Raw genomic sequence first — 21,756 nt, 5'->3', positions numbered from 1 at the left:
AGGTGGATTGTCAAATGTATACAAATTTGCTATACCAAAGCAAAGCGTACATTATCAAGCCCACTCTACCCAAAAGATAGGGGCTGCAATGGCATTTTTAGGGAACATTCCCTTACATGATATCTGCAAGGCAGCTACATGGTCTACACCGCATACATTCACAAAACACTATTGTGCAGGCAAAACAACAAGCTAGTGTGGGCCAAGCTGTACTTAAAACACTTTTTCAAACTACTGCAACAGACACTGGTAATCGCCGCTAAGGAGGAGTACTTCTATGCAATGTATGCATAAGTGTGTGATCTACATCTCATATGCCTCGAACGGAAAATGCTACTTACCAATATGCATCTGTTCTTGGCATGTAGAGCTGTAGATCCACACACGCCCCCCACCTCCCCGGCTACCTTTATCTGTTCCAGTATTATCTTATTTAGATACAACATACATGGACATCTTTTCTGTTTCTTACAAAACTCTATTTCCCTTCTTGGCAAAAAAACAATATGACGATGGAGTCGATGCCCATGCACACTATTGTCCAAATGAGGAGCCACCTATCTCGTGACTTCCAAAGACTTTCCAGGACAACAACAAAGTGCAAACATCCGTGCCCAACACCAGATGGCGATCTATGCACAAGTGTGTGGATCTACAGCTCTACATGCCAAGAACAGATGCATACTGGTAAGTAGCATTTTCCTTCTGATTACACAATGTTTTCCTCACCCTCTTTGTATTTCTCACTAACTTTTGACACCTTTATTTTTTCCATTATGATGTATGTGATAGTTGGAGTTATTCGTCTGGTTTGAAGTGCATTCTTCTCTGTCCTCTCTTGTCCCTTTCGTCTCTATCACTCTTGTCAGTCCTTTGTAGAGAACATTTGCATTAATGTTTCTCTTTATCTATTATTCTAGTTGGACCCCGGCATCCTGGGATGCGCCATCCTCTTCCTCATCCACACCAATTACATCAACACCCTCTTCCTCCACCGCCACACCAGCTTCCTCAGCATCCTCATCCACACCAGCATATGCATCCTCACCAAAACCCTTATCCTCCACAGCATGCAATGGGACATCCAATGCAACATCCAATGCAGCTCCAAATGCAGCATCAAATGCAGCATCCCCACCAGCTTCCCCAACAGCATCCACACCAACTCCTTCCCCAGCACCTCCATCCGCTTCCTCACCAGCTCCCTCACCAGCAACATCCACATCAGCTTTCTCATCCACAGCCTCTGATGTCCCATGCAATACCAGGTCCACCACCACCCCCACCACCCCCACCTCCTCCATTGATGATGACCCATCAAATGCCCAGGCCTCCTGGCCCACAAATGGGGCCCATGGGCCCCATGCGACCAGTCCCACCGGTACGTAGAAATACATTTCTCTTTCTTTTTGTTATATAAATTGTACCTGTAGTTTTGGGAGTATTTCAGTGTTATCCCTTGAAAAGGTGCCTTACATGTGTTGCCTCCTCAATCTGGGCAGTGGAAAAACCTGCTTGGCACATCATGTAGCATGAGTTCAGTGTAAGTAGCCGAGTGTGTCTTGATTCTCCCAGCAATAAGACACTATCGAAATTGGGGAGGAAGGTAGGCTAGCCAAACACATGTATGGAGCAAAGGTAGAAAGGGAGAGGTGCATAATTTCCCGTTAGTTTTGAGGCAGTCAAAGATGTTATGCGTGTTACCACATTGTCCATTGCACGAAGACCAGAACAATGGCCGCATGCTTGTGAAGACCTTAGCACAGATGAAAGAGATGTTATAGGTTGGATATTCTTAATTCTTAGAGCAACAACAAGAGTGTTGGAAAAGGAGAGCTTGTCAGTTAGCTCTAATTGGAGATCGTCATATGATGAGATGTGTGCCTAGGAAACTTCCTGGTCCCACCAAGGAATGAGTGATGCGCCTTCCTGTGCAAAAATGCCTTTGTTTGACTACTTGCTGTTTTTTTCTCACTTCCATAGGTTGCCCCTGGCAATAATGTTGGTCCAGTGGCGCCAATGGTTCCGCCTTCGAGAGCTGTAATCCAAGCAGCACCAAAAATGAACCAGACAGTGATCCAGGCAGCTCCCACTGTGTATTCTGCTCCTGTGGTGAAAAAGCTGGAGGTAAGGCTTTTGATTGTGTTTATTCCAGTCATGAAGATTGTTGTAATTATTGTAAAATGTAAAGCATTGGCCTTAAGAAATAGTAAATTGTTCATGCTAATTAATCTTTCTCCCTTTTTAAGGAAGAGATTCCAGAGCCCCAGCCTATTCCAGAAGAAAAGGAAATCCCTCTTACAGAAGACATGGTGATTGGGCCCATTCTTATAGAAGTGGAACCTGTACAGCCCGAGGTAAGAATCCCGGTCATCAGGTGTGTCTGGTCTTCTCTGTAGTGATGGATAGAAATAAGATGGGTAGAAAAGTGTCTCCTTGCTTGTTTTAGCATATATCATTGGTCTTTGGTTATGCCTAGGTTTCTTAGCATGTTTGAATTTGACCTTTTTTTAAGGGTGGACGGCAAGCTCCGCTGGCTGAATTCGCAGAGGTTTTCTCACTCCTTCTGGAGTGCAGAGTTCATGGAAAAACCCCCACAAACCACCGCAAGGTTGAGTTTTTATCGCGTGAGGATCACCAACGCTGGCGAGTGGGGAAAAATTGAGCCCTAGGATGAGTCAGAGCACAATTTCTCAATGCAGACGGTCTTGTCAGGTCGCTACCATTTGTGTTGAGAAAGCTGCCACTCGAGTAGAAAATCTACTCTAGTGGCAGGAAGAAGCAGTGCCCTCTGGTGCGGCGCATGGTGCTGTTCGCTCGGTAAAACTCCCAGCGCAAAAAATCAGTGTGAGCATCCCGATGTGCCGAAATTCCGCCTCTTGTGGATTGCCACAGAATTTTCGGAGTTTTTATGCAACTCTGTAAGGTAAAACTCCGCAAGTTCCGCCCACCCCTACTTCTTTTTGATTTCTATTCCTTGTAAATATCCTTCAGATTTAAGATCTACTGTCTGCTAATCTGTTATTTCCAGTGCTTGTTCTGAATGGGACGAAGTATCCTCTCATAAAAGAAAATGATAAATATGATGAGCTATCATGGCCTGCTTTCTTCAGAAGCACTACCCTCAAAAGCCCAGCTTTAGGCAGCACTGACTGTTTGTTTTCACCAGAGTTTCAGAGTGGCCGTAAGAGGAGAGGGTGTAGGGGAGGCTACTTTGGAGAGGGATATGTGGAATGTCTAAGTATCCCTATTGCATAACTCAAATACAGATAGCCTAAAATATGAATTGGGTAAGTGAACTAAACATGGCTGTGGAGAAGAAAGGTGATTTGAAATTACACATGATTCAAGAGCATTGAAGAAATCTGTTTTCTCTGAAGATTCTGAGAGCTCTCATCCCTTCAGAATCACATGGAAAGCCTTCTCCATACGATTGTTTAATACACATTATTGAAGTTCGAGGTGGAAGTCAAGAGGGCGGGAGGAAGAAGGCCCAGCCCCACAGAGGGATTCATCAACGCTGAAGAAGAGGCCCATAACGCTTGAAAAGAGACCATTCGACGTCGAGAAGAAATAACTAAACCTCAAAGCTGAAATGGCCCCTTTCATCAAGAGGAATAAAGAGATTGACGACTCTTTGAAAGAATAAAACATTACTTTCGCACTCTTGAAGGAACTCATTGCAACCTCCAGCAAAACCCGAACCGGCGGAAGAAGAGGCCCTCCTATGACTAAGTCGCCAATGGACAATACCAAGAGGGAGCCTTCGAGGCAGAACCTTCAGACGATTGGCATGATATTGATGTGGACTCTACAGAGGAGGGTGTCGACTCGTACCCCTCAAAGCCCTCGCTGCTAGATGACATACCAGAGTATGAGGCAGTGGTAAAGCGTGCAGCGAACTCCTACGGCTTGAAGCTGGGTGAACAAGGGTGATCCTATTTTCTATTAGAAGCCCTGCTACCTTCTGAACAAATGAACCAGTTCCTCCCGATGCTGCCTAGCTTTCTGGACCAAGGTAAGAAGAGCTTCAAAGAACCAGCAACCGCAGAATTGGTTACTTCTCGCTTCTGAAAAAAATGTGGCCACTCCACAATGGACTCTACCTATATCAGGGGGCCAATGGCAGCCAACGCCATTTTCATCGCCATAGCTCGGATGAGAGCCAACGTACCAGCATCAGTGGGTCCACCACCTGATGGGAAGCAAGCGGGTGGAAATGATGGACAGAAGATACAAGGACCAGCAGCAGTGCAACGGAAAATGGTAACAGTGCAACGGAAAATGGTAAATTCCAATTCCCTCCTCAACAGGTGTGCCCACCAACAGTCGCAAGAAATGAAGAGTCTCATTGAGCACTCTCCTGAGCAGGACCAGAAAAGAAGCAGGACACTAGTCCTTGTGGGTAAGACCATAAGAAATGCATGTCTAAAGTCAGCCCTGGATGCTGCGTACACCACCAGCGGGCAGCTGTATACAGGAGCCACGCTCAGGAGTCATGTCTGGCTGAGAGTGTCTGGTTTTAAGTAGGAGGTACAAATGCCACTGGCCAATGTGACTTTCACAGAGAACCCTTGTGAGAGCAGTAGTGAATGACTCCTCCAAAGGATAAAAAAAAGACATCAACACTGCAGAATCCGTGGACGTCATACAGTTCAGGAGCTAGTTCAGAGGAGGTGCCACCCCTCGCAGGGGAATCTTATTCCAAGGGGGTGCACGTCAGACAACATCCCATGCTTCTTCTGCTGTGTAGCAACCAACCACACCACTTCCAACACAGTGGAGTACACAGGACAACAAAAGCAGCCCTTTTACGGCCGCACACGCAGAAGAGTAGTACCGAGAAGAGCTGCTCATGCCACCAAGTGGCTCTGTGGCACACTACCCCTCCACACAACACCTGTAGGGAGGCAAATCAGAATATTCTGCAGGAATGGGAACGCATCATCTCAGACAGAAAGGTACTCGAAATTGGCCTACACTGATATTACACAGATCTCATAAATATGCCACCCAACCTAAAACCACATATGAGGCACCAAAACTGCAAGGGTATTCTGTAGAAAGCTCGGTTTCTGTCCCTACCCCCCCCCCCCCCACACCCCCACACTGTTTGCCAGACTACTGATGCACTTTGACTTGGTGTGCCCTGGGTCCCTGCCAGTCAGGTTCCCAGGGCCTGTGTTGTTTCTCAAAACTGTACGTTGTACCCCCAATTGGCACCTCTCTAGCCACATGTCAGACCCTTTTAAAAGGTACCATGGGTACTGTGGCCAGGGAAGGCCTCTAAGGGATATATATATGTATGTATATATATATATCTATCACAAAACAAAGTGTGAGGCCCAATACTGGAAACGTTGCATTTATTCAAGGCACAGCAGCACACAGAAGCTTCCATCACCTTACGCGTTTCGACATTCAATGCCACCTTGTTCACAGGTTGAAACAATAGCCTTTGCATAGTGCGAACGTGCTTGCTTAAAAACGTAGTCACATGATTAGTTCGTAAAGAATACATTTCCTATAGTGCAGGTCAAGTTCTTGTAGAGATACAGGTAAGGAAATCCTCATTTTATATTGTACCTGCACGATGTTGGTGTGGAAAGGTAAATGTAAAAGTCATGATCTGAAAGAAACACGTTAGTTAGATTCCTCCCCTTAGAATATCCCCAGGCGTCAGACTGGATCCGGAAGATTTTTCGTCAGCAATACCCCTTGCGCGTCGCTAGGCGTCGTCTGCAGCTCCGCGTCCGTCGTCGGCGTCGTGCGCCGGAATGACGTCGTCGGAGTACTTAGACGCCGCCCTCGCGCGCTGACGTCAGTTCTTCTTTTTTCCGCGCCAGTAAGCGCAGATCCGGGAGAGCTACCCCTTTTAATCTTTTTTGACTAAATCTTTTTTGATCACTTTTGATCCTTGTCTGTCGACATCTGGTGCCGGTAGGATGCCTCGGTTCAAGGCTTGCGAGGATTGCCATCGACTGATGTCGGTGACCGATCACCACCGCCGGTGCCTCTACTGTTTAGGCCCCGACCACGACGCGGAGTCGTGCTCCGATTGCCAGGCCCTGACTTCGAAGGCTCGGCGGGAGCGGTCCCGCAAGCTTCTCGAGCTTCGCCACTCGGCTCCGCGTCGTGCGCGATCCCGGTCCAGGAGGAGGTCCAAGGATCGCTCGCGGAGCCCTAGCCGACGCCACCATCGATCGTCGGGCTCCAAGTCGTCGGGTAAGTCCAAACGCTCTAAGAAGTCCAAGAGGCGACATCGCTCTTCGGACTCCCCTCGCCGGTCGCGCGACTCGGCCGAGGGTCTGGGTGGTTCCACTCCCGCGGCTCCGGCGGCGCCGCAGGCGCCGCGCCCGTCCCCATACCCTCCGGTCCCTGGGACTAACGGGACGCCGGCGGAGGTCAGTGCCTTCCTCTCGGCCATGAGGAGCCTGGCCCCGCCGTCGACGCCCGCTGGCGCGCCTTCGGGCCCCGCGCACTCGACTGGGCGACCTTGCCTGCCGGCGGCTTCGGCCCCGGCGCCGTCGACGACTCCGGTCTCGACGCCGCAGGTCCCCGCGGGGCCCATGCCTGGGCCCCTGTCGACGCCGGTTGACCTAACCACTCCTCCACCGGTGCCGGCGAATGAACCACCACCGACGCCGCCACCGGCGCAGACGCCTACACCTCCGGCGCCGCCGACGCCTTCGGTGCCGACTCCGGACGGCGTCCAACCCCAGTTTAGCCCTATTCCGGACCTGGCGCCGCAACGGCGTCGACCGACGCCGCGTCCGGCGCCGCTTGAGACCTATCATCTCTATAGTCCGGCTCCGATCATTTCTCCTGTTTATCAGGAATCGGAAGACGGGGACGACTGGGAGGGGTTTGAGGACCCTATGGCTGTTCAGTCGCAGCTTTCACAGGACTGGGCAGATGACCTGGGGGAGGCCAGTGGTCTGGATACCTCGCCAGACACTGGATTCACTTCTCCTCCGACTGTGGCTTCGGAGGAGGGTGCAGCATTTTCTGTGGTGCTGCGCAAGGCGGCCGCAGCCCTTGGGCTCGAGCTCCCTGCCGTGGCTGTGAGGACTAACATCCTCACTGAGGTGCTTCAAACCGCAGCAAGCTCCACTGAGCCTCTGCTGCCGTTCAATGAGGCCCTCACTGACGTTCTGCAGGGCACCTGGTCCAAGCCCTCCACAGTTCCTCCTGTGGATAGGAACGTTGCCAGGCGCCACCGCCCTGCTCCGGGCGACCCCAGTTTCCTGTCCCAACACCCCACCCCCGAGAGTCTGGTTATCCAGGCCTCTACCTCCCAATCCTCCTTCCCGACCGCTCCGCCGGACCGGGATTCCAAGAGACTCGAGCAGTTTGGCAAGAAACTGTTCACGTCCCTTAGTTTGGGCCTGCGGTCTTTGAACACCGCCTGTCTCTTGGACCGTTATTCCCATTCTCTGTGGGATACGGTGGAGGACGTGCTGCCCCTGTGTCCGGAGGAGGTCCGGACACGTCTTACCCAGGCTTTGGCTGATGGGAGGGATGCAGCGCGGCACGCCATACGATGTGGGCTTGACACCACGGACTCGCTGGGTAGGGCGATTTCCACCACGGTGGCGCTCCGCCGCCACGCCTGGATGCGGTCCACGTCATTTTCCGGGGATGTCCAGAACACCCTCATGGACATGCCCTTTGATGGCACTCGCCTGTTTGGTGAGAAGGCGGACAGTGCGCTGAACCGCTTTAAGGACTCCCGGGCTACGGCCAAGTCCTTGGGCCTCTCGGCTCCGCGGGCGCACACCTCCGCTTTTCACCCCTTTCGTGGCCAAGGAAGGGGCGCCTCCTCACGTCCGCCAAGCCACCAGCCGCAGAACCAACCTGCGCGCGGTCGCGGATGTGGTTTCCGCCGTGGCGGATCTGGAGGACGACGTGGTCAGCCCACATCCACCCCGGCAGCATCCGCCTCCAAGCCTTCCTAGTCCGAGCTTTCAGGCCCATTCCACGCCAGTGGGCGGCAGAGTTCGCCATCACCTGCTCCACTGGCGGTCCATTACATCGGACAGGTGGGTGCTGCAAATCGTCTGAAGGGGCTACTCCCTCCCCTTCGAGACGACCCCTCCAGCCATGCCACCGCAGCACCACCGTATCTCGGGGGATCATTTGAATCTTCTCCGCGAGGAATTTTCGTCCCTCTTGGCCAAGTGGGCCGTCGAGCGCGTTCCGAGTCCAGAAGTAGGTCGTGGTTGTTATTCCCACTACTTTCTGGTTCCCAAGAAGGGCAAAGGGGGCCTACGCCCCATCTTGGACCTCCGGAACGTCAATGCCTTCCTCCGAAAGGAAAGGTTCAAGATGTTAACCTTGGCTCAGGTTCTAGCTGCCCTAGACCCCGGAGACTGGATGGTAGCGTTGGACTTGCAGGACGCATATTTCCATATCCCCGTCCTGCCGGCCCACCGGCGTTACCTGCGGTTCACGGTGGGCCACGAGCATTTTCAGTTTACTGTGCTCCCCTTCGGCCTCACCAGTGCCCCTCGGGTGTTCACGAAAGTGATGGCGGTGGTCGCAGCTCATCTGCGCAGATCAGGGGTTCCAGTCTTCCCCCATCTCGACGACTGGTTGTTGAAGGCGGGCTCGCCCCGGGCAGTCGTCTCCCACCTCCAGACTACGGCGGATCTCCTGCATTTGCTGGGATTTTCCATCAACGAGCCGAAGTCACACCTGAGTCCCTCTCAACAGCTCCTCTTCATCGGAGCAGTTCTCGATTCGGCGCAGTTCCGGGTCTATCCACCGGAACAGCGGGTCCGGGATATACAGGCCCTGATTCCCATCTTTCGGCCTCTATCCTGGGTTTCGGTCAGGCTAGTGTTGCGGCTTCTGGGGCTGATGGCCTCCTGCATCCTACTAGTGCATCACGCCAGGCGGCGCATGCGGGCTCTGCAGTGGGACCTGAAGTTTCAGTGGGCCCAGCATCACGGCAACCTGTCCGACCATGTCTTGATCTCGGAGGGCACTGCACAACAGTTGCAGTGGTGGCTCACGGACCGCGATTGGGTCATGGGCAGGAGCCTCTCCCTTCCCCAACCGGAGCATGTCGTAGTGACGGATGCGTCCCTCCTGGGCTGGGGTGGCCATATGGGAGTGGCGGAGATCAGAGGCCTCTGGTCTCCGGCGGAGTCTCGTCTCCACATCAACCTGTTGGAGTTGAGAGCGATCCGACTTGCACTGAAAGCCTTCCTTCCCTCTGTCAGGGGCAGTGTCGTGCAGGTGTTCACGGACAACACCACCGCCATGTGGTATTGCAACAAACAGGGCGGGGTGGGGTCGTGGACCCTTTGTCAGGAGGCTCTGCGCCTCTGGACGTGGCTGGAACACCAGGGCGTCACCCTAGTGGTTCAACATCTGGTGGGCTCTCTGAACGCCAGAGCGGACGAACTCAGCCGCCGGTGCATGATGGATCACGAATGGCGTCTGAACTCCGAAGTGGCGCAAGGTCTCTTTCAGCAGTGGGGAGAGCCTTGGTTAGATCTATTCGCCACCGAAGAGAACGCGCAATGTCAGCAGTTCTGCGCGTTGGAATTTCCAAGGCGGCACTCGCTCGGCGACGCTTTTCGTCACGAGTGGAGTTGCGGTCTGTTGTACGCCTTTCCGGCTATACCACTTCTGCCCAGAGTGCTGAAGAAGATCAGGCACGACCGGGCCCAAGTCATCTTGGTGGCTCCGGATTGGGCACGAAGATACTGGTATCCCGAGCTACTCAGTATGTTGACCGATCCCCCGATACGTCTGCCCCTTCGGGAGGATCTTCTGTCGCAGCAGCAGGGGACGGTCCTCCACCCAAACCTGTCCAGCCTCCACCTCCATGCGTGGAGATTGAGCGGCGGCAGTTGATGCCATTTGACTTGCCTCCTGAAGTCTGTGATATCATTCTGGCAGCCAGGCGTCCCTCCACAAAGACGGTATACGCCTGCCGGTGGAACAAATTTGTGGCATGGTGCACAGCAAAGGCTGTGGATCCCCTTTCCGCCCCTCTTTCTGAGGTTCTTCTCTTTCTTCTTTCTCTGGCCCGGCAGGGCTCTGCCCTGGGCACCCTGAAAGGTTATCTTGCTGCCATCTCCGCCTTCTTGCGGCTTCCTGATCAGCCTTCTCTTTTCAAGTCCCCTGTGGTTACCCGCTTTCTAAAAGGCATTACTCACACGTTCCCTCCTGTCCCTTTTGTAATGCCTCAGTGGGACTTGAATCTGGTCTTGACATTCCTGATGTGCGCTCCCTTCGAGCCTCTTCACAATTGTCTTCTTCGTCTTCTGACTCTTAAGACTGCTTTTCTGGTAGCCATCACCTCGGCTAGACGGGTGAGTGAGCTCCAGGCTTTATCTTCAAAGCCTCCTTTTCTGTCTGTTCATCCGGACAAGGTTGTCCTTCGGCCTCGTCCCTCCTTTCTTCCGAAAGTGGTGACTCCATTTCATCTTGGGCAGTCTGTCACCTTGCCCACCTTCTTTCCGCCTCCGCATCCTTCCAAAGAGGAAGAGAGGCTCCACCGTCTGGACCCAAAACGTGCGCTCTCCTTTTATCTGGAACGCACAAAACAGTTCCGGGTGGACGACCAGCTTTTTGTTGGGTACGTGGGCGCTAAGAAGGGGAAAGCTGTGCACAAACGGACCATCTCTCGGTGGGTCGTTTTGTGTATCATAATTTGCTATTCTTTGGCAAAAAAGGACCCTCCTGTTGGGCTGCGCGCCCATTCTACTCGGGCCACAGCGGCTACTACTGCTTTGGGACGGGGAGTCCCTTTGCAGGACATCTGTCAGGCGGCGACGTGGGCTTCGTTACACACGTTTGCCAGGCATTATTGCCTTGACAGCCAAGTCCGGAGGGATGGCTTCTTTGGCCGTTCTGTCCTCCAGGACTTTCTGGTGTGATCTTGGTTCGCAGACCCACCACCGGGGATGGTATTGCTTGGGTATCTATTCTAAGGTGAGAAATCTAACTAACGTGTTTCTTTCAGATGAACAAGTTACTTACCTTCGGTAACGATGTATCTGTAAGAAACATTAGTTAGTTAGATTCCTCACCGACCCACCCATCCTCCCCGTTCTGCGAACTGACATCTAGGGTTAAGGTTGTCCTTTTCAGGCCCCTAGATTTTATTTTTGGCACCAGTGTCGGTCTTTGCATGGCTCTGCGTTCCTGGCGCGGAAAGCTATGTACAAGAACTGACGTCAGCGCGCGAGGGCGGCGTCTAAGTACTCCGACGTCATTCCGGCGCACGACGCCGACGACGGACGCGGAGCCGCAGACGACGCCTAGCGACGCGCAAGGGGTATTGCTGACGAAAAATCTTCCGGATCCAGTCTGACGCCTGGGGATATTCTAAGGTGAGGAATCTAACTAACTAATGTTTCTTACAGATACATCATTACCGAAGGTAAGTAACTTGTTCTTTTCAGTTGTTGCAAAGTGCTCAAATGTTCCAGGTGCCCTGAAAATGCTCGCCTTCCAGCACGATCACAAGGGAAGTCTTCCTCTGTGAATCCCTTCCTCGCGCTCACAATATTTGCTCAAATAGCTCTCCTTGAATAGGCACGTGCGAGCAAGTGGCTCATGCTCCACACAAAACATCCTCCGAGCAACTGGTGCCCCCGACCCTGCAGGGCGGTCTCAAGAACAATGGGCATGGAGCAGCCCATCAATTTCAGAAAAACAGAATGTGAGGCCCAATACTGGAAAAGTCGCATTTATTCAAGGCACAGCAGCACACAGAAGCTTCCATTACTGTACGCTTTTCGGCGTTCAATGCCGCCTTATTCACAGGTGGAAACAATATCATGTGCATAGTGCGAACGTGCTTGCTTAAAATCTTAGTCACATGACTAGTTCGTAAAGAATACATTTCCCATAATGCAGGTCAAGTTCTTGTTGAAATACAGGTAAGGGAATCCTCATTTTTAGGTCTCGCCTGAGCCAGCGCTTTAGCGCTGCTCTGGCGAGAGCTATAGAAAGCGGGATTTGGAAGTGCAAACTAGTGCTTTTCAGGCCGCCAACTACAGTGCATGTGCGCCGGGCGCGCGCACCATTTGGCAGCCTGCTGATCACTTTCGCGGCCGCTTTGATGTTCTCAGTGAGCCGCGCGGCCACTGAGAACATCAAAGTGGCCTCGAAAGTGCTCACCATATGCCAGCCGTATGCATTCACACACTTCTCCATCCATGCAGTGCATTCGGCAGCGTTTGCTTACTCCTGTATGTCCCAATGACAAGCTCTGCTGGAGCTTATGACCCACTAACATGCACTGTGAGAAACTCGCCCTGTCTTCAGCCTCAACTCTAGAGCTCCCAAGCATGACCAAAACTTCACGCCACTTCAGCTGAGCGCACAGTTAGAGCAGAAAAACCGTCCACTGTTTTTGGATGGAATTCACAGTTGCGTAACAGTTCACAGAAAGCTGTAACTTTTTGGGTGAAATTCGCAGCAATCGTGTAACTGCTCACAAAATACTGTAACGGTTTCTAGAAAAGTATATCCGTTGGTGGCTGGGACTAAAAGATCGACTTGAATTCAATGCTCTAGAATATCTGTAAAATGTACAAACTACACACACCGTTATAAACCCCCCCACCGCCCCCCTCCCACCTAACTCACACTAATACCAAATCTACAGTTGACCAAGATCCCTGTACGTGCTATTGCATAATATGCTGGGTGAAAAGGGCGAAAAGAAAACAGAAAACCCAACGTTCAGGAAAAGCTAATGCTCTTGGGAAAGTGTAAACAGAAGCTACCTCGAAGACATGCGTTAACGGTTTGTACAGCCTTTTAACAATCTTTTCCCCTGTAAAGCTATGGAAGAATATAGGACCCGGCAGAGCCGAGTTTCCGCGTATTCTTTATCTACTGCCACGGAGGGACCCGCCCCACCCAAAGCCCTGTTAGTTGCGGTTTCGTTTTTCGTGGTGGTTACAGTGTGAAGCGAACGGAAAATAAACTGGAGCCTGTAAACCTCTAACCGTCTACAGACGAGTTCGTAGTGCGATTCAGGTTCTGCATGAATTGGCAAATGGTGCTCTTATCGCATTGGTGGCCCAGAGCTGCTGACTGAGTGAGAGGGGAAACCAGGTTAGTCTCTCCATTCGCTTACATCCTGTGATTCTGGGCAAATCACTTCATTATCCCTTCCCCACAAAATATGAATGTGCGTCCTTGTGTAATGAAACTTGTGCTTGTGCGCTCCAGTACCTTCGGGGCAAATTTGCGCTAAATAAAACTTTCAAAAAAGCAATTTGCCCAAGATCACAATGTAGTAAAGTGAGGAGACCAGAATTGGAATTCGGTTTGCCCATCAGACACTGCCATGTTGTACAGTAGTGTACTATGTGTACTAACCTCAAAGGCGACACGTAGCCCTACCACTCGGTATCCTTAGTAATCAAGAAGATATTTGGGACTATACCTGGGTTTTCCGTCAGGTTGCAGCCAAACGCTGGTTGGAAAGGGCCGTGTGCACGTGTAAAATCTGAGTTCCGTGAAGTGAAATGCTAATTAAAGTTGGTGTTCAAAGTCGCAAACCTTTTGATAAATAACATTAGTGAAATATGTGAAGTTTATTTAAACCACATATGTATTTAAAGTACTTGAATTTCGGGGATAACCATGTATAAAACTCATCATTTTTATTATAACTGTCAACATCATTGCATATTAAAACAAGCATTTGCAATGCAATAGGTCTTGCATTTACGCGAGTTTGAGCTATTGGCATTGTAAACGACCATGCCTTTTATTTATATTTTGGTTTATAAAACAAATAAAAAGGCATTGTCATGTACAATGCCAACAGCTTAAACTTGCGTAAATGCGAGATCTATTGCATTGCAAATGCTTGTTATATATATATTTTATATTGTACCTGCACAATGTTGGTGTGGGAAGGTAAATGTAAATGTCATGTTTTTAGAGTCTGTGTGTCTGTGTCCCCAACCCCTGTGTGCCATGCATAATGGCTTTACTGAAAATTGGGAAGTTTGGTTTCTCAGCACATTAAACACACACTGATGCAAGTGTAGTATTTAATGAAAAATGCACTCCGAGGGCATCTTGGAGATTCTCCCTGAAAAACAACCAGCATCTGGTGGGTTCCCTGACTGGAACACCCCAGCATGCCACCACAAGACATGTTTCTGGACCCCTAGGTTGGGAGCCTTCGCTCCCTGAGCCCAGAAACCAGGCCCTTCCTGGGCGGAGGTTGTCGCACCTCCCCCAGGCCAAGAAGAGCCTTCTGTGGTAAGGGAGCTTCAAAGGACTTGCCGCCTTTCTAATGCCATCCCCAGCCTCTCCTGATATCTGGAGCAGGCCCCCTTCTTGTGTCCCCTCCTTTTCGGGGGGAAGACCGGTGGAAAAATTAGCACAGCCATGAAGGTGGGCCCACCTATGCCAACACCACCCCTCAGGTGGGGGAGGTGAGGTGAAGCCCACTCGTCAGTGCCTGCTATCTTGCAGATGGCAGGCACTCTCCAATCAGGACTAGGGATTGTGCCTCCTCCCCCACATGGTGTGAGCACACAAAGGGTGTAGTCACCCTGAGGTCAGTAACCCATTGGCTACTAACCTGTAGACCCCTAAAACGCCCCCTAAATATAGTATTTAGGGGGCACCCTGAACCGAGAAGGCAGATTCCCGCAACCTACGAAGAAGACCGAAAGAAAACGCCCTGCAGAGGAGACTGCAGAGAAGAACTGACTTGGTCCCAGCCCTAACGGCCCGTCTGCAGTAGCCAGAAATCCTGCGCCAAACGTCACCTTGTCTTGCAGCCAGTGACCTCCAGAACCCCTGGGAGGACTGACTGCCTTCAACAAAGACCGGATCTCCTTTGAACAGCAGCTCTTTTCAAAAGAAACTCCCAAGACACACACTGATCCTGCTGAGGACAAAGAAACCAGTTGCCTGGAACCATCATTGCACCCATCGCCTACAACCCGAGTTCAAGTGGCCCACCGGTCCCAGTGATGTCCCCCAGCGCGCCAGAGTCCTAGTCCACCGTGGGTTGACCCCTCCAGGACTCCCTGCAGCCCACACCTTCCGCGAGTGACCCGGTAAGGTGAAATTCGACCTCAAAACACACCCCTGCACCCTGGTAAAAAGAACCCGAGGTGCACCTACGAACTCGAGCCCCCCAACTTACCTGCCCAGCTGTTGGTTCCTCCAGAAAGTCTTCCTGGGCCGAGCCTGCAGCTAAAAACCAAAACAGATAACCCCCATTGAAAGCAACGGGGCTCCAGACTCCAAAACCACACCCTGCACCCAGCCGACCCTGTGTCGCTGCGGGTGCACTTTGTGTGCCAAACCGGATCACCCTTTGCCCTGGGCCTAACACCAGTAGCTTTGCTCCCACACCCTTGTGGCCTGCTCGTGAGCAGCCACCAACCGGCGCCCATATCCCCCTTTAAATAACATTGGACCTCAGCACTCTGCACACAGCCGCCCTAGTGCCACTGAGGGTGCTTCGAGAGTGCATCTTGTCCCTGGGGGAACCCTGGTTCTAACCCTAGAATACCAACTCCCACAACAAAGTACTTGCCTGTTAACCAAGAACTTCATTTCTCTCAATAGGAATACATTGACTGTTATTCCTTGAACAATGTTTTAAGTGTGGAGTTTGTTTTGTATAGTACTTTGACAACTGCAAAGAACTGAAAATTGCTTACCTTTTCTCTAGGAAATATCACAGTGCGATATCTATCTAGGTGTATCACCCTGCAGATTACTATCTGGATTACTTTTTCTACTCAAAGTAATTCAAAGTAATCTAACGGCAATTCCCAATGTATTAAAAGCATTTACAAACAGTCATTTTCATTCAGCCTGCTTGTGTTGTTCAACCTCCCTTGAAAATTATCAAATACACTTACCTGTGCCAGGCTTGCTTGGTTCTAGGAAATAAATACAACTAAATAATATATCTGAAAGAGACCGTAGTTATAGATTCTTTACCTTAAAATTATCCTCATGCGTCAGACTGGATCCGGAGAAATGTTTTCGTAGGAGTACCCCTGCGCATCCGTAGGTGGCACTGGTCGACACCGCGTTTGTCTTTGTGGGCGCTGGGATGATGTCACGACACCGCCCCTGCACGCTGACATTGGTTTCTTTCTTTTGGAGAGAGCGTGCCCCTAAGTCACTTTTTGACTAACACTTTTTTTATTTTTGTCGACGTCTTTTGAGTCTTCGACTTCTGGTGCACAACGGATCTCCCATCGTCGGACCGGCTTCAAACCCTGTGACTCCTGTCACAAGTTGATGCTGGTCACCGATCCGCACATCATGTGCCTTTTGGTGTCTGGAGTGCGACCACGATGCGAAGTCGTGCTCCGACTGCCGGGCCATGAACCCGGTCTTTGCGGGAGCGGTCCCGAAAGCCTTTGGAGGCCCGGCAGTCCACTCCGTGCCGTTCGAGGGGAAGGTCGCGGGACTGTTCGCGAAGTTATCACCTTTCCTCTTTGAAGTCTTCACTCACACTCCTCCGGTAAGTCGAAGCACAAGAAGGCAATGCAGCACTGTCTCTGTAAGAAAGTGACTCTGTATATACTGTTCCCAAATAGGTATAGTGTGCACAGAGTCCACAGTCTCCAGAGGTTTGGCAGAGGCTAGTTAGATATAACCTTACTCTCTAAAGTGGTAGCTTGGTCGAGCAGTAAGGCAGAATCAGAGGACTGTGTAAAACATTTGTTGTACACACTCAGTCAGCAGTGTCTCACACACTCAAGAACTGAACTCTGGGCCAATGGTTTGTATATAAAAATATATGGTTGTTTTATTTTAGAACCAACAAGAGGTATCAAAATATACTTTCTCAGAATGAGATGCTTTAGTTAAATACTTTCAATAGGCAATAGACTTTTGAATGCAATAGATACAGTTGTTGCATTCGCAACACAATTCAAACACAATTATAACATTGAGCTCAATGGGACTTTTTAAGTAAATGCAATTTGAGTTACTTTACGTAGGATTTTCTTACTCCGGGTTGGATCCTGGATTCAACCCTGGTGCATTTCCTGTAAACAGTTGAAGGAAATTGTTTTTGTTACACAGGCGATTTTTAAGGAATATTTGTAAGTTTCGAAAATCGGCATCAGGCAATGTTTTCCTATGGAGGAAAATCAAGTTATCGGTAAGTACGGTTGTGATTACATTTCAGGGTCAGTGCTGGGCACCAAGATCCAGCCCTGGGATCTCTCCTGATAACAGGCGAGTAATTTCGTTTTCGTTGATCTGATTTTTAGTGAATATTTTAAAGTTTCAAAACTCGACACAGAAGAATTTCCAAGTGAAACCAGTCAATGATACCCTATGAAAGAAAAGTGAGTTATCGGCTTTTGGGTAAGTAATCGACTGGCAGAGTTAAAGTTCTGGGCATAGACTCGGGGTCCTCCAGGGTCAGGTAGGTACAGTTGTTACACCCTCAGCGGCACAGGGGCAGCCGGGTGCAGAGTGAGTTAGGCCCAATGTTAGCCTATGGCGGGCAGGGGGCCTTTGGTCGGTGGCTGCTAGCAGGCAGGCCACGCGGCTGTGGGAGCTGGGCTCCTGGTCACTTGCTCAGGGCAAGTGGGGAAGAAAAATAGGACAGAGGTTGCACTCCCAGGGGCACTCGGGTGGCTGGGTGCTTTTGAGCCATCGGGCGCTTAATGGATTGCAATGGAGAAGCTCAAGAACGAACAAAGGCTGCAAGCTCGGGGACGAAGATTCTTCAGGTGCGACCACCACTTCGAGAGGTAAGTTTGGAAGCTGTAGGTTAGGTAGGCACCCAGGAGCTGGGCACAGGGGGCCGCAGGGCGCCGGGTGCAGGGGTGTCTTTTCGCGTCGGGAAATCTTACCCTCAGCTGGTCGCGGTTGGAGGGGTCCCTGGTTCTTAGGCTGCAGGTGTCGTCAGGAGCATCGAGGTGGGTCCTTGGGTGCTGGATTCAGGGTCACAGTCGCCGGGGGGGATGTCCTCGGGGTCTTTGTCCACTCTGGCACTGGCCAGGCTTGGCGCGGGTGCAGAGTGTGCAGGAGTCGCGGTTCCTGGTAGGCACCAGGGGCTTGATACTTGCTTTGAGCAGAACCACTGCTCGTGGGAGTCCCAGTCTTTTTAGTGTCAAAAGGCAGCCAGGTCCTTTGGGGTTTTTGAGGTTGCTGACCACTGGAGATGCCGGGTTTCAGCAGGAGCAGGTTCGAGGGTCGACAGGCCTGTAGGGCTGGGGCCAAGTCTGTTGGTGTCGTCCTCTTGTTAGCAGCTGCACTGCAGGTCTTCTTTCTTCTTGTTCTTCTTGCTTGTTTCGGATTTGAGATCTGAGGAAGGAAGGTTCAGGGTGCCCCTAAATACTAAATTTAGCGGCGTTACAGGTAGGTAAAGGGCAGGGACCAATGGGTCCCTTACCTGGATTGGGTACACTCCCTATCCTGCCACTCTCCAGTGGGAGGGGGCCAGGAGCCTAGTCCTGATTGGGCAGGGCTCCCCATCTTCAAGATGGCGAGAGCCCGGAGATGTGCTTCACCTCGCCTCCCCCACCTGAGGGGTGGTGTTGGCCGAGGCTGGCACACCCCTTTTCTTCACTTGCGGTTTCCAGCCAGTGTGGGGGTCAGAACCGGTGGGGGCCAGTTGCGGAGTAAATCAAGTGGCCTGGAGAAGCTCACAAAGTCGGCATGTCTATGAAGCTTCCCCTGCCCATCCTGGGGGAGGAGACCTAGCACCTCGCCCAGGATGTGCATTGTTGCAGCCCAAGAGAGCAGGGGCTCTCCTACCCAGGGGTCCAGCAACCTGTCTGCTGTGTGGCAGCCTCTCAGACAGGACGTGGATTGTAGGTTAGGTTCAGGGGGCAACTTTAAGTTGCCCTCTATCGTGCATCTTGCATTAAATCCCACACTGGCATCAGTGCGGGTTTAATGTGCTGAGAAGTTTGATACCAAACTTATCGGTCTTTAGTGATGACGACCTCCCAGCACCATATACTCTTAATGGCAGCACTGCACTTACAGTGGCCAGGAATTGACATGGGTACTGTAGGGGTACAGGGCTCACGCACCTGTACCCACACCACTGGCATAGAACACCCAGCTAGAGGGGTGGCTGATGTATGCCAGGGCTGTGTGTGTTGTGGGCATGGCACACAGGGATGTGTGCCATGTCGACTCTGTTTTGTTCTGCACCAAGACACTCAGCCTCCAAAGGCAGTGTGTGTGTCAGGGTACGGGGCCTCTAAGGGTGGCACAATAAGTGCTGCAGCCCTTAGGGGCCTTCTCTGGTCACAAGGCCCTGGGTACCTAGGGTACCATTTACCAGGAGCTGACATGTGGCCAGAGATGCCAATTGGGTTTAGGCTTCACACAGTTTTAGGGAAGGAACACAGGTACCTGATTGGCAGGAGCCCAGGGCACACTCAGTCAAAGTACATCAGCAATTCAGCAAAAAGTGGGGGCATACCATGCAAGAAAGATGGCACTTTCTCAGTGTCTCTTCGCCTTCTCCCCGGCTGATTTAACGCGGGACCCGGAGCGTCGTTGTTCTCCGGCTCTGCTTTCGGAGCCTGCTTCTGGGATGACTCTGCGCTTCTCTCCCTTTTCTGGAACAGGAGCATCCCCTGCCCAGCTTCGAGCTCTCTACGAAGTGTTTCACACCATCTTTGGACAGCCCTACTCCGTCGGTGTGCCTTTGGGCCCAGCGGACTCGGCTGGTGGCCCTGGGCCTTTTTATACAAATCCAGTTGGTCTGAGTTTAGTCTTTGAGTGTGTAACATCATGTTCGAGGCATATGAGCTGCAGATTGTACACTTAGCATAGATCGCCATCTGGTGTTGGGCCCGGATGTTTGCAGTTTGTTTTTCTTCTTGGACAGTCTTTGGAAGTCACGAGTTTGGTGACTCCTCCTTCGTCCGTACTGCGCATGGGCTTCGGCTCCATCCTCAGATTGTTTTTTTCCGCCATCGGGCTCGGATGTGATACTTCGTGCTCCGGCTTCGAACTTCTACGGTTCCAGCCTCGACGGAAAATCCTCGTTTCTTCGAGTTTCTTCATCATCTTCATCTCTCGAAGCGGCACTTTTCTCCATCCCGTACATCGGCACCGGCCTTCGGGCCCTCCTCGACTCCGGTCCCGGCCGATGGAAAGGACTCCGTTCAAAAAGTGCCCAAAATGTGGGTCTAAATTTCCCCACACCGACCTCCATCAGGTGTGTAATCTTTGCCTCTCTCCAGAACACGAGGCCAGAGACTGCCCCGCCTGTAAGTCTTTTCGATCGAAGAAAACCATCCGGGATCGAAAAGCTCGACGCACCATGGCGCACTCATCGTCTGCAGCTCCACCGGACATCTTCGGAGACGGCGCCGAAGCTTCGGGGCAAACACACACCGAGCAGGAAGAAGACGTCGTCAGCGCATCCGAGGCCGACGACTCCGACGTGGAGGACATCACACCGGCGCAGCGGGCCGTGAGTACTGTGCCCCCTCCCACCCCCGCGCCCAAAACCAAAGAGACTCAGGTTACTCCCTCGCCTGCCGGCCTGGGCAAAACCAAGACCAAAGCTTCGATCACCCCACCTTCGGGCTCGGTGTCGAAGCATCCAAAGTCTCACGGCAGCTCGGGATCGAGCCAGCCGACGCCCGGTGCCGAAAAACAGCATCCGGCACCGAAGAAAGCAATATCCAGCTCGACTCCGAAGCCACCGGTGCCGAAGCCTGGACTCTCGGTGCCGACCAAACACAAACATAAATCTGTCGGCACCGACGCTCCGGCGCCGAAAACTCCTTCGACGCCGAAAAAACCGGAGGCCCCAAAAAAGCATGGCGCACACAAACCATCGAAGTCCTCGGTTCCGAAATCACCGGTGCCGACGGACGATTCGACGCCACTGGCTCTGTTTACACCAGACCCTCTACAAAAGACTCTGTCCAAAGATCCAAAGACTGGACTATTGACTTTAATTATCAAGAAAAGACGCCTTGATACTCCGGCTCCTCCTCCACCACCCAAACGGAAGGACTCTGCTACTTCTCCCCTCAGAGTGCCCTCCCCACTACCACCTCCCCTACCTCCTCCACCTCCTCCACCCCCTCCCCCTCCCAGGTCTCCGCCACCTTTACCTCACTACTCTCCGGCCCCATCCCCAGATCCGGACGACGGGGACCCGGACAATTACCCGGCGGACGCCCCAATGGATCCCACTCCACCAGGGACCCCAGACCCGTGGGAGGATTACAATAACCCTGATGTACCCGATATTCCTCAGGACGACCTATACCCATCCAGGCCGTCTCCTCCAGAGGACTCCTTAGGGTTCCATCATTTAGTGCAGAGAGCAGCACACTACCATGGGGTGGACATGCACACTGAACCAGTGGAAGACGACTTCTTACTGGATACATTCGACATACAGGACAAATCCACCTCTATCTTACCCATGCTTAAGGGTGTCACCAAGCATGCCGCAGAGGTGTTCAAAGACCCTGTCAGGGCCAGGGTACTAAACCCTAGAATAGAGAAAAAGTATAAGGCGGCACCCACAGACCCTGCATACATTAAGGGCCCTGCTCCCTTAGATTCCCTAGTTGTCTCTACAGCTAGAAAGCGGGCTAACTCCCAGTCCTCAGGAGAAGCCCCACCGCCAGACAAGGAATCCAAACTCCTAGACGCGTCCGGCAAGCGCACCGCCTCTCAAGCTGCAAACATGTGGCGCATTGCAAACACACAAGCGCTACTTGCGCGCTATGACAGAGCACACTACGATGAACTTGAGGCTCTTATGCAGCACCTCCC

The 21,756-nt window shown here is 51.9% G+C and overlaps 1 protein-coding gene across 1 annotated transcript in view; it reads left to right on the top strand.

Annotated features, from left to right (window-relative positions):
- RBM42 (RNA binding motif protein 42) overlaps positions 1-21,756 on the top strand; it is a 266,205-nt gene that overhangs the window by 133,912 nt on the left and 110,537 nt on the right. The window contains exons 5-7 of the mRNA XM_085615908.1: positions 921-1,381; positions 1,984-2,127; positions 2,250-2,357. Coding sequence (XP_085472034.1) covers positions 921-1,381; positions 1,984-2,127; positions 2,250-2,357 — 713 coding nt within the window. The remainder of the gene's footprint in view (positions 1-920; positions 1,382-1,983; positions 2,128-2,249; positions 2,358-21,756) is intronic.

This window comes from Triturus cristatus, chromosome 7 (assembly GCF_964204655.1).
Source record: "Triturus cristatus chromosome 7, aTriCri1.1, whole genome shotgun sequence".
In the NCBI taxonomy this organism is placed as follows: Eukaryota; Metazoa; Chordata; class Amphibia; order Caudata; family Salamandridae; genus Triturus; species Triturus cristatus.
Note: the sequence above shows the minus strand (reverse complement) of the source record. Positions and strands in the feature narration are given on the sequence as shown.